Genomic DNA, 14,288 nt, shown 5'->3' with positions numbered 1-14,288 from the left:
CTTTGTTTATATAAATGTAGTGTTTGAGGGAGATACTTATCAAGTCACACTTCTAAAAGCTAGAGTTAAAATGTGAACAAACTTTCATTGCTAAAAGTAATATGCAAGTTGAATTGGTAGTTGTTTGTCTTCAAAAAATTTAGGGCTACATGATTTTGCAATGGTTGTAGTACATTTTCTTGAAATGTAATAAACAAGTTTGTTGCAAAACAACTAAGTGCTTAACATTTTTTCCAAAAAAACCTGACACAAGTTTGAAATGTTTTCCCCAAAAAACTATACTTAATTTATGGCAGCTTCAAGGATTCTAACTGTCAGCCTTTCTCTTCCTCCCTCTTCCTTTGCCTTGCTGTGAACTGGATGCTGCATTTTCTGCTTGTTTTGCTGCTTCCTTTCTTGCCTTACAGGTTTTTGCATTGTGTCCCAACTCCTTGCAAAGACTGCACTTGTTGTTCTTGTGCCTCTTTCCTTTTCTTGCTTCATGAAGTGCTCTCCTTCTCTGCTTAGCTGGTCTGCCCGCAGCTCTTTTGACAGTTGGTGGTGCTATTTCAGGCACATCAAATGCTGGCCAGTGACTTGGATCTGACATGGGATTGATGTGGTCTCCATAAGTCAGCTTGTAAGTAGCTCCCTTGAAGTATGGTGACACATAATCTCTGGCTTGATGTCTTTGGCTGTATATGACCCTTAGACCATGTCTGCATGGTATTCCTGACCCTTGCCACTTCCCACAACCACGGGTCATTGTTTAAAGTGTGGCAGGGAACTTCACATGCCCATCCCTAACCTCAAACTCTCCACCACCAGCTGTTGTCACATGACACAATCTGGACTCCTCACTTCTTGTCTCCAAAACTCCCTTAGCAAACTCTGTTAGCTCATTAGGATCCATATCAATTGCTTTGTCAAACCTAGAACCCATCCTTTTCATGCACCAATTCCTTACAGCTGGTTTAAGTCCAAATAAAAAAAAAAAAAAAAAAACAAAAAAACAAAAAAAAACAAAACCAACACAAAGAAATCACAAACCATCAGAACATGGTTCTTACTGTTTAATCACAAAGAAATTAAGGGGTCAGATGTTACCTTCCATTAAAGTCAGGATAAGGAAAATCTCTGTTGTCCTTTGTACATGAGTTGAATGACTCGACAAAGTTTGTTGTGTTATGATCACAACAAACTGTTCTGTCAAACATGTACCTACTCCATTGCTCTTCAGTAGCTGTAAGGTAATCAAATGCTGCTGCATCATATTTCTTGATCTTTGACATTGCCTTGTCATACACATATGCATTGTATGCATTAGCTGCAATCCAAAAGAGTTTATGAAACTCTGTCCCACTCCACCCAGCTTTTTTGCAGTTAGAGTATACATGCTGACAGCATACCCTCCTAGTTGCTCTTGAAAATACCTCAAAAAGGGCTGATTCAACACCCTTCAACATACAAACACAAAGTTAGTTACTGAAAATTAACAAAAGAAAGACAAAGTTTAATTATTTTAAAAAGCAAGAAACTAACCCTCATCCTGTCACTTATAAAAGTCCAGTCATCCCTTTCAGATCCATATTGTGCAAATAAGAGCCTTAGGTTTCTGAAAAAGTAAGTCCAGCTGTCTATACTCTCTGTATCAACCAGACCATAAGCTATCACAAAAATCTCATTATTGCCATCAATGGACACTGCAGTGAGCATGACTCCTTTGTAATAGCAACTGAGATGGGCACCATCAATCCCTATAATGGGTCTGCAGCCACCCAAGAACCCTTTCACCTGAGCTGCAAAAGAGATGAAACATGCCTTGAACTTTTCACCATTACCCCTACTGTCAGTCCAAGTAATGAGAGCATATGAGCCAGGATTGGTGGCCTTTATCATCTCAGCATATTTTGGTAAGAGAGAATAGGACTGGGCAAAACCACCATGAATTTGTTCCCTGGCCAAACACTTCACTTTGTAAAACAACCTGGACTTTACTTGGATCCTAAACCTCTCCAGGCACATCCTTTGCAGTGCATCAACAGGGATTTCTGGGTTTGCTTCCAGATCTGGCCTCAAATGTCTATAAAGCCATGCTGAAGACACCATAGGATTCTCTTCCAGCCTCCCACAAGTTTTATGTTCCCCTTCCAGTATCTTTATTGCCCAGCTGACTTTATCAACAAGGACTGTTGCATGAATCCTCCAACTGCAATCATTGATCAAACACCTTGCAGTATATCTATGATTGTAAGCATAGTCTACTGTCACAGCAAAGCCTTCTTGTATGCAAAAATCTCTGAAGACATCATGAAATTGTTCCTTGGTTTCAAATATTAACCAAGGTTCAAGTTGAATTGACCCAAATGGTAAGTTAGACCAGACCTTCCCATTTTTGTACAGCTTGTCTAAAACATGAGTCCCATCCAGGTAGTCTTCAAAAGTCTTCTCTTGTATATTATCAGCTAGGTCTTCTTCTTCCACAATATACTCACCATCAAGGTTCAATTCCATATCCAAATCATCCTCAGCTTCAGAAAATTCATAGTCATCATCTTCACTATCCTCAGAAGGCCATGGATCAGATTCACCATCACTGTCCTCAACTTGCACAGGTTTTTTGCTCCTTGTATTCACTTCCCTCGCTCCTCTTTTATTCTTCACAACCTCAACTCCATACTTTTTTGTTGTGCTTCTTGGCACCCTCCACTCTTTTGGTTTAACTCTAGATTGCACTTTAGGCTTGCCAACAGAACTAGAAGCAGCACTAGGTTGGGGTGGTGGGGGTGGTGGTGGGGGGGGTGGTGTAGGCTGCCTGGATTGGGGTGGTGATTCATGCATGTGTGGGTTATTTGGGGAAGCATGGTGTGTTGGTGTTGCTGGTGGAGAAGGGTGCTGACTTGATGGTGGAGATATAGGCTGACTTGGTTGAGTTGACTGCTTAGGTTGGGTTTTTTTCTTCCTTGGAGTTACTTTTTTCCTTCTAGAAGATTTTTTGGGTGGTGATGGTGTCTTACTTTTTTCATTTGAGGGTTGAGATGGTTCATTTTGTGAAGGTTGAGGTTGAGAATCTCCTGGAAATGACTCATCAGCTGCCGCAGTGTGGAATACCCTAACATATTTAGTCACATCTTCTTCTGCATTCACAACAGGGATCTCTACAGCAACAGTAAATGGTTCTTGAGCATTAAGCTCCTCCTCAACTTCTTCAGCCTCTGCATTTCTCCTTCTCTCTTCCTCCTTCTGCCTAATTTTGTCAGCCCTGATCTTCAAAGTTCTTGCCCAACTAGCTTCTGCAGACTGGAAGACAACAGATGGGTTTTCTGTCTCTTCTATGAACACTTTTATTTCATCCTTCCCTTCATTCCACTCCCACATTTTCAACATTGCCCCATCATCAACTAACTCTAGTTTACGATTAGTTCTAGGTTTACTCACAAACAAAGTGAAGTACTTAGGGAGGAAAACGTTCTACTTTACTGAATCCTCAAACATATACTCAAACAACTCCATCAAATTGGTCTTATCAGTGTCATCCACCCTAACATCAAAACTACCACCTGGAAAATGACAAGGTAAAGTCGTATCCCCTAATAAAAAATAATTCCTAAGTCCTCTAACTAAAGTAGATAGGGAAGTAGGGTCGATCTCCACTGGGAAACAAATCTTTTTACTCCTAATTAATTAATATAATCTAAATTATCTAGTAGCCAATATTTATATTCGAATAAGTAACTAAACTACTAAGATTGAGAATAGAGAGAAAACAATATATGAAAGGATCTAGGGTATAGGTTCACCAATAAATAATACTCCAGGGTAAAACATAGTAGTCAATCATTAACATTGCATAAATAACACGATTAACAGGCTCTCGCAATTTATTAATCACCATAGATCTAACAGGCTTTCGCAATTTACTAGATCTAAGTTCTTATTGAAAATAGCCTTTAATATCAAATTAACATCTGCTCGATTCATCAATTTAATATTGCTACACTTTTACAAGCCGCAATTGTAAAACATTAAAACAATTCAATAAGAAATTATCATGCATTACCAATAATCAATAGTAGCCAATCATCAATGCATCAATTAACCAGATTATAAAGGGCTTTCGCTACGCATTACAATCACACAATTAATTTACCGGTATTAAATCTCATCTCTTGAATCTCGACTTAACCATTTATAAATTAATCTGCCTATTGAAACTAGACCTAAACATTAATTCTCATCTATCGAATCTCGAATCAATGTTGTCAAACTCATGCATAAAAGATAGGCCTAATCTAGTCACAGAGCATTAAATCAATCAATAGGAAATTAATCTAGCATTGATAATTAACAATAATAAATTACCCCTTCATATTATTTATTAGATCCCCATAAACCCTAGAAATTAAACTACTCACAAATCATCATGACTAAACTAATCAAATAAATAAATAAAAGCATAATCAAGGAAGCAAATAAAATAACTGAAATTAAAGGGAAAGAAATTGTTACCAAAAATAAATCTGGAATTAAAGGAAGAATTAAGAACAAAAGTTTAGAGAGAATTTAAGAGAGAGAAAAATACTAAGTAGAGAGAGAAAGTCTAAGAAAGAAGGATAATCTAATAATTCCGTACAAAATCGTATTTAAACGTTTTCTAAAACAAGAATTAAAACTAAACTAAATCAGGTCTTCCAGAAACGCGCGCCCGATCGGGCGCACCTTTTTCTTCGCGTTCTTCCCAAGCAGCATCGCCCGATCGTGCTAGATTCTCGCACGATCGGGCGCGCCTTAGCATGCAGCCCTATGGTTTGCCGCGCCTGATCGGGCTAGAGGTTGCCCGATCGGGTCTTTGCTCCTCTTGAGGCTTGGACTTCGATTGGGCTAGATTTCTCGGCCCAATCTGGGTTTCCTCTCGGGTCTCGAATACTTGGTCCAAACGCCTCGGGATCCCAATTACCGAGCCCTTAATCACCGGCTCTCACCGATCCTAGGCTCCAAAAGTGGTCGCGTCCTTCTAGCTTCCGTAGGTGCTCTAAAATATCCCGGGAAAATACTCCAAAAGCATAAATCCCTGCAAAAGTCAACCAAATCTACGAAAACACTAGAAAACACCAATTAGTAATAAAAGTGGCTTTAAAGAGCCAAAAACACTACTGATTATGACCAAGGGATGGGGGTAAAATACTATATAAAATAGACACATCAGAAAACGAACTAATGCCACAATGCACTCATCCTAAAAATGAATAATAAGCAACAACAATAAACATCACATCACCAGTTAACATCAAACTTAATCTAATCACCAGTTAACAACTTCCAAACTAATCATTCGAAGTTAATAGCATAACATCCAAACTAACATAATCATTTTCGAATAAACCCTAACCCTAAATCAATTTCGCAAAAAACAACAAAACCAGAGCTCGAAAATCAAATCAATGAGAAGAATATTACCTTTAGAAAGCTTAACCCAACCCAGGTGAGAATTTCGAGCGAAATTCAGTCACGAACAACTTCCTCTCTCAAACCGCACCAACCAGGTTCCGTGTTCAATCGAAAAGCCCTAATTATCGTCCTACTAGCAACGTCTACTTTAGATCGAAGAAAGTTCACAGCTTTTGGATTGATTTTTGAGGATCAACTTCAATGGTGAAGAACAGAGAGACGCTTCAATGGAAAGGGAAAATGGGGGGTCAATTTTTTCGAATTACAAGTGTGATGTTTGGGGGAGTCAACCCTATTGACGGCGCCAGTTTGATGTATAAGGGCAAATTGGTAAATTCCCTCAAACGGCAGACTAACAGCAGTTAAGGAAAAAGGCATTTCGTGTTAATGTACAGTAACTGAGTGGTACAAGGTGTATTAAAAAGTTTTTGGTGGTATACGGAGAATTATGTTTAAACTCAGTGGTATTTGGTGAAAAATCCGTTTTAAGAATTACCTAATTGACAATTTTTTTTTTTTTATGTATACATCAATATAGCATAAACATGGGGTCAAAATGATCTACTATCCTCCCTAAAATTCAAAAGACTAGGACAAAATTATTATGACTCCAGCAAACCCAAGTTAAATTTAGAGGTAATCATAAGTAGTCCGATCCAGTCCAGCTTAAATAAAGTATTAATTTTAGCATGGCGAAAAATGCATTTATAGTTCAAAAACTCAATGCAATTAAAGTTCTAAAACTCAAGCACGGTCCCAAAAAAGATTACAGCTGTAAGGAAATTTTGCCAACAACAAAATTTTCTTTTAAAAAACACTACCACAAAGTTACAAAAACTTTGAGTAGCACACCACGTTTTATTTTCTGGGAAGAATTTCCGGTTGAGAAAACCTAGTTTATAAGATTTCAATCAATTGTGGTATAGAAAACAAGAGATTTTGATAGTAAAACACAATTATAGGTCAATTATCTTTAATTTTGCATTATAGTTTATTTAATTTATCAATTAAATCTTAAATTTAGGGTTTATGGTCAAAAAATTGAATTAAGGGCTTACGAAATTGGGGGATTTGGGGCAATTGAAGTGTAAAATCCAATTAAGGTTTAATGTAGTGCAATATATTATCATTTAATTTGGGTTTTTTGAGGGAAATTTTATAAAATATGCCCCAAAAACGGAGATTCTTGCCTGAAACAATAAATGTGGTAGTACAACTCAAACTTTTTGTGATAGTTTTTTCAAAAGAAAATTTTAAATGGTAGTTGTTCTCAAAAGTGGTCATTTAAATGGTAGTTATTTGCAAAATCCCCTAGCTGTAATACCCGTATATTTTATGATTTTACAAATTATAAAATTAGAGTTGTATATTTTAAAATTTTATTTTCTTATCTTATTTGATAAAATTCTAAAATATATTTCTTATGTTGGTTAGAATCTTTTTATGATAAAGTATTTATATCCTTTAACCCTAAATATTATTTTATTAAAACAAACGGCATACGCTAGTTTTATTAACTGTGGAGTATTTATATCCTATTTGCTTATACACTGGTTTCATAAATCAGTGAATCCAATTTTTTTTTTTTTATTTTAATGTTTTGGGTTTATTCTATAATCTCCACCATCAAAGTTGGTAGGAGTTTATAATCACTATAAAGCGGAAAATCATGAATCATATTCATAAAGCACCTAATCCCAAGATCGCATGCATAACCCACAAGACACATAATCATACCTTTGAAGCGCGATCTCCACGAAGCTATTCAACTGGAAAATCAGGGAGAGAATAGAGCCCCAAGCGTTGCTCCTCTACTTAGTCCAAGAGCTTCGAACGAGCCGTCCACCAATACTAGATTGGTCGAGTGAAAGGGAAAACTGCGATCACCACCTTTAATGGACTAACCGACCACCACGAACCACCACAACCGGTGCCGAGGGAGGAGGAGATAGAGAGGATTTTTAGAGAAGCTGGTTTCGTGTTTGCTAATTAGGGTTTCAACTTAATAGTAAAAATGTTCTGTGGAATAACCAAGGAACCTAATCTAATTATAATCCTATTATAATTAGACTAGGTTAAGAAGCCCGAAACCTCTCTAAATTAAACCCTCTACATGGCCGGCCATAATAAGAGATGAGGCCCATCATGGGCCTCGTCCTCTCGTGCTCGATCTAGGCCCTTTTGTGTGACCTTATAGGATCCGTCTAATTAGGCTTTGGCCTATTTTACTAGCCCAAAGATCGTTAGTACCTTTAGCTATGATATAACGACGACCCAAATGTACGAACTTAATTATCTCCATAATTTGATCCATTTATATATCTAGTAATTGCACATAACGAAGACATAAATCCTTCAATCTCCCACTTGTCTGAGTCAAGTGTGCAATATTCAAATTCCTTAAGTCAATGTGTGTCGATTTAATAGTATGATTGCATCACATGTCGAGATCATATTAATCTACAAATCGTTTCTTGAAATCTGAGTTCGAATTACAAAACCAAATGATTATTGAGTAATGCATTTGAACGCGGCCACGTATTTTTTAATTCTCCCTCTTTAAGTGGCCATGACACATACCCTAATTTAATAGGTAGACTGAATCAAATCTTGTAGCAACAATGCACCCACTTAACTTTTTGAAGTAACCAGGAAACATCCTTTATAATCTCCAGTTACGGGTAGACTTTTGAATGTACTATAATTAAATCAATCATTGAATAAATCAATATTCCACTCATGTCAAAGGAATCCACTAATATATCTAGAAGCTCTATACTTGAACTTCAAAGTAGGTCAATAGTTCGATCATGCATCATTCATGCATATCCAAGTGATTGATCGAGCATCACTATGCCCCTATAGCCCATGAAACTGCGCCATCCAATCAATCTGACATGCTAGTCCATTTATTAAAATCATTTATGTCCACTTTAATATTTTCAAACTAGGAACTTAAATAATATATGAATTTTTTTCACCTGTGAGGTTTCATTCACCAGGTCATCAACCTGATGAGCACATCAATTATTAAATTTCCAAAATCATAATTAAATAAGAGAAATAATACTTTCTGTTTAAACATAATTCTGCAAATATATCCATTCCTTATGTAATATTTTTTCACTAAACATACACAACTTGAATTAATATAATTTGCTACAATCCACGACTTTAATATGACTCTCATATCTTAGTTTGTGGAAGGGGTTTAGTGATTTCTCACTCATAATAAAACTTTGCAAATGATCATGACATCCCGCTTGTCATTGATCTCTTAAATGAGGTGATATCTCATATCTATTTGTTTGGATTTGTGATGTGATCCCGGCTCCTTTGTTTTAGCAAAGGTGACCTTTTATTCACAAGACAATTTGATCCAAACTTCCTCCTTAACTACTCTTACTGTAGCTAAAAACACATATTCTAACATTGAGTATGCAACAACATTCTACTTTAAACTCTTCAAGCTTACTGTCCTTTCTCCATACAGACACAAAATGCATCTCAATCAACATCTAAAGTTATCTTGCCTGTTTGAAACTTGCATCCATATAAACTTTTGACAACTTGTTCACTCTTGCCATCATAAACCAAAAACATTCCTTTAGTCCTTCTCAAGTACTCAAGGGTTTGCTTTTGGTAACTTTCAGTATGCTTATCCTGAATTTGCTTGAAACCTGCTACACATGCACAAGTCATGCGTAACATCTTGCTTTGTACATATCATGGGGCATATAATGGACCCTTTTGCAAAATCATGAGGCACACTATACATACAACTCAACTCTACTAGTTTTTAAAGGCACTGAGTCTTACTAAGCGTAATACCAGGAAATATGGGAAGACATCCTCTCTTAGAGTCTTGCTTCATGAACTTGTCAAGAACCTTATCATCATAAGTCTCTCGAAGTTGTCCAATCATTCTTCAAGATTCATTTCGTGGATTTTGATTCCCAATATGTACTCAACATCTCCTAAGTCTTTCATATAGAAACAATTTTGTAACCATTACCTGACTGATTCAAGCATTGATATGTCATTTCAAATATATGAACTGTATATCATCTACATACAATACTGAGAAGAACAATTTCTCCCACTAAACTTCTTGTCTCTAAAAAAATTCCTTTTTGTTCTTTGAGGAAATCAAACTATTTGATTGCCTAATTGGAATGAATGTTCCAACTCCCTGATGATTACTTCAATCCATTAAATGAATTTTTGAAGTTTGAAAAACTTTCTAGGATTTCTAGATTTCAAAACTCTTAGGTTGTATCATATATCTTCCATCAAGAACATTTCAAGAAGGTGATTTTAATATCCAATGTTAAACTTCGTAATTGAAAATTTCAGCAATCAATCACTAGAAGAATTCGAATAGGCTTATGTATCTAATAGGTTTGACCTCATTCGTAAGACTATCATGGACTAACACATCTTTACAGACGTGGAGTCCATTCTAAATCTCATGGCTTTAAGCCACTTCCTGAGTTGGCACTTACCCAATTCTTGCTTGTAGGGTATGTGTTCTAACTATTCTAATAGGAAAATTTTAGAATCCACCTTTTCTTAGTGTTTCAACAAACTGTTTGTTTTGATCCTAAGTAACCTACAATAGGTATGAGCAATAATATAATTATTCTCTTCAACTCTTTGAAGTCTTTCATTCAAGTGGGACAATAGAAGTCTTGCTAGTTGAATTAGCTTGCTTCGACATATGATTTATCAAATTAGATGATTTCATACGCACTCGTCTCTGATGTAGTGTTATCCACATCCACTTGTTGCTCGTCTCGAATCTCATTGATATCTAACTTTACTCCCACTTGGATTTGTAGGAAGAGATTTCTTTCTATAAAGACACTATCGTAAGCAATAAACACTTTGTTATCTACGCGATTGTAGGAATAATACCTCTTGGTTTCCATGGGAAAACCCACGAAGAACTATTTACTTGATTTAGGGTGCATTATATCATCTTTGTAAACGATTTCATAACCCTTAATCTTGTTTAGAAAAGACAACTTTTGGAACATATCCAAATCATAACTTTCATGACGTCTATTTAATTGCTTTGGTTGAGTTTATGTTTAGTGTATTTGCAATTGTTGTTCTAATGTATATCCTCAAAATGATATTAATAAATTATTAAAGATAATCGAGGATCGAACCATGGAAAGCAAAGTTTGATTCCTTCTTTAAACACACATTTTAATTGTAGTGTTTCTGGATTGTGAATTAATTCAACAATTCCCTTTAGATGATCTTTAATTTTGAGTTAAATATGTTTCACAACAATCATATTGTGGTGTTAAATTGTTCATCTCAAATTGATTTTACATTTCATTTTGGAATTCTTGAACTTTTAAATGATTCCAAGCTTTACTTCATTAAGTAATTATCGATATAGTTACTTAAATCGTTAGTAAAAGCAATGAAATAGTTAAATCTTTTGCTAATTCTTGAACTTATTGGTCCACACACATCATATGTATGAGTTCCAAAAGGTCATTAGCTTCTTCACCCTTTTCAACTAAAAGGCAACTTGGTCATTTTAATTTCCTTATCAAGCATGACTTCTAATTCTCAACTGATTCATAATCAAATTAGAATATATAGGAGTCTATCCAATTGTAATCTTTGGATTTGCATATGGTTTATGTTACCTAACCTTACTTTGTTATAATTAAGTTTATCATCTAATTTTGCTTTTGTGATTTACTTATATCAATGTCATAAAACAAAATTAACTCATGTCTAGCAAAAATGAAAACAATTTATTACCTTGGTTATGGATCAAGACTTGTCCATGCCAAGTAAAACAAATCAGTATCTTAATAGGAAACCGAAATATTGTCTCATCAAAAAACAAAACTCGTCTAAAATCATCATAAAATAATCAGAAATTAAAACTATGAAGCTTTCTTGGTCACTTGAACACTTCTAGTATGTGCACCCTTTAGCTCCATTTCCTTGCTAGCCTCACTTCTTTGCAGCTTCTGCACAACATTAATAATGTGAAGCACTGCAACTTGGTATCACATACTCAGGTGATAGTTAAAATGTTTATAAAAAGAGTATTAGGTAACTTTTACCTGTCACTTCATCGTAGTAGAGACATCCTTGTTCAAGCAATTGCTTATTCTCCTTTCAGGTAATTCTTTGCATGATTCTTGAGTAAATCAACTAGCTTGACCGCAGAATTCTCATCATCTTGAGAAAAGTTTCTCGAGGTAAAAACCACCATGTAGAGAATGCATAATTATATCATGAACCTGATGGTCTTTGTATGGTCTCCCTAACATACTCATGCGGTTAAATAGTTAAACCGTCATATCCACATGAATCTGTACTTACTGTCCTGGCATGAGTTTTCTCGAAATTATCTCGCCATCGATCTTGTAGGTTTCAAACCTAATATTTCCATTCCAAGAGTCGTCGTTCTTGGGAACCATATTAATAATTTCCTCGATGTTTCCATCAACCTGGGAATTCAGTATTCCATTGCAAACATCACGTAAGCACTTGAATAAGAGATAAGGTTCATAATCCATGAATCTTTTAGCCCAATCCTCTAGAATAGAAGATAACATTACATATGCGACTCTCTTAGAATCTGAAACATTTCTCAAATGCTTCTTAGGAGTCATGCCTGGACTAAATCTTCCCTCGATTGGTAAGTCTAAACGAAATTCAAGATTTTCGTTCCTTAGAACACTTCTAAGTTCACTTTCCCAATCGTTGAAGTTGAGAAAATAAATCCTTGTTTTCATTATTGGTGGTAAAGCATTATTGTCATGATTGTTACGGTTACCCATCCATGTCAAAATAAGGCAAAGTTTAATAATTATGTTTAATTAAAATAAGTAAAGTACCATAAACGAATTACATTGGTAACTTTAACACACTTTATTAAATATTAATTGATCCCTATTGAATTTTAAGTGATTCCAAGACCCTTTATTTGTGTAATAGTTGACCGGACTGAGGCTCTATCATCAAGCATTACATTTTCAAGGTGAGTAAACTCTTTACTGATTGCAACTCTTGTAACTCTTGGTTGAATAATTAACCATCACATGTTTAATTAACCATCACATGGTTGAATAAGGTAACCTTGTTGAGCACAACCAATTAAATATGTAGAACGTGATCTACCCCAAATTACCCAAGGTAACAAGTGACACTCTGTTGAGGCCGACCCATCACTCACGATCGAAGGATTGTTGGGTATCTAATTGGGAAGAGCAATCTCAATATTACTGGGACCTAGATTTATTATGTTGTGATTATTTAGTGAACTCTAGCGCAGCATCAATCAACATAAATAAAATCTAATATGCATAATCTAATAATGCAATGAAAACATGACATTGTATGGCCCCTTAGTCCTAAGAAAACTAGAAATGAAAAGCTCCCACTTAAATCATCATGGATCTCCATCCACCTTGCTCCTTTGGGCCTTCACTTCATTGATTTCTTTGGACTAACACTATTTAAATAACTAATTTATTTACTTTAAATAAAAGTTACAAAAATACTTAACAGTTCGTAGACCGTATTTTGATTACAAAAATACATCACGATGCGCAGATCGTATTTAGAATCTATGGGTCATACTAGTCTATATATAGCAACATAATATCATATATCATATAAAATGTCATATAATAAATCACTCAACATGCTTGTCTAAACTAAAACATCGAATGTTCATAATTAAGTCAACACATTTCCTAAAATATCTCATATTTTAAATCATAATTTGATAATATTGTATATTATTCATGACCAATTATAAAATATAATATATTTTAATTTAGGTATGAGATAGGATCAAATCATATTTTAATCTAGAAATATTAATCATATTTAATCTTCCATGATTATCCTAACAACTTTAGAAGATTCTAATTAAATAATTTTAGAATCAATTATATCCTAATCTAATTACGGAATAATCATAATATTTAAATCAATTATTATCCTTTTGGAATATTCTCAGAATATCCTAACAAATCTTATCTAATATTAATCATTTTAATTATGGATAATTACCAAAATTAACAAACTAAAAATGGTTAATATCAAATATAACAACTTTTGAATATTTGATTTTATCCTAAAACAAAAGATTTTATTTCATATCAAAAGATTATATTTCAAAAATTTTATTTTATCCCAAAATAAATCATATTTATCTTGTAATATTTTTAAATAAAATATTTTTTTTTTTTGAAAAACCGAGCCACCACCGTGGTTGGCTAGCTAACCGAAGTTAGCCACGGTGGTTGGCTGCCTATTTCATCAGCCACTGCCGCAAGGGCAGCAGCGTGGCAGTAGTTACTATTGGGCTGCAGGCCACCGTGAGCGTCCAACCTTGGATAGCCACAGTGGCTAGATGCTTTGCAACAGCAGCAGCCCTGCTGCAATCGTGGCAGCAGCTGTGCAATTCTTGTACGCTGCTGTCACGGCCACCCGGACCTCCGCCCTCCCTTCCCCTCCCTCTTGGACTACCACCTGGTCAGCGCAGCCGTGCGCCACCCAGTCGCGGCTACCGGCCTTACATAATTTTATTTATTGGTTTTTGTTTTAATTAAAGTAACATTTTTCAAAATTAAATTAAATCAGTCCACTAATTAAAATTAAATCCCATTCAAATTTAAAATTAGGGTTTATCATAAAATTAATCCCAATTTAATTCTAACTCTTAAAATTAAATCGATGATTATACACAAAATATGTTTTATACATAAATCAATCCAATTAAAATTATAAAACATAAAACAATTCGAATTAAATTCAAAATCAAGCACAAAAATCATATTTAAGGCTGTGAATTTTCGAAAATCAGAATA

At 35.0% G+C, this 14,288-nt stretch overlaps 1 protein-coding gene across 1 annotated transcript; it reads right to left on the bottom strand.

The window, feature by feature from the left end:
- Positions 1 to 307: 307 nt before the first annotated feature.
- LOC110689449 lies at positions 308 to 745 on the bottom strand. The gene has a single exon (XM_021866238.1). It carries the CDS (start codon positions 743 to 745, stop codon positions 308 to 310), a length of 438 nt encoding a protein of 145 aa, XP_021721930.1.
- Positions 746 to 14,288: the final 13,543 nt, after the last annotated feature.

This window comes from Chenopodium quinoa, unplaced genomic scaffold, assembly GCF_001683475.1.
Source record: "Chenopodium quinoa cultivar QQ74 unplaced genomic scaffold, ASM168347v1, whole genome shotgun sequence".
Lineage (NCBI taxonomy): Eukaryota > Viridiplantae > Streptophyta > Magnoliopsida > Caryophyllales > Amaranthaceae > Chenopodium > Chenopodium quinoa.
This window is presented reverse-complemented; position numbering and strand designations above follow the sequence as displayed.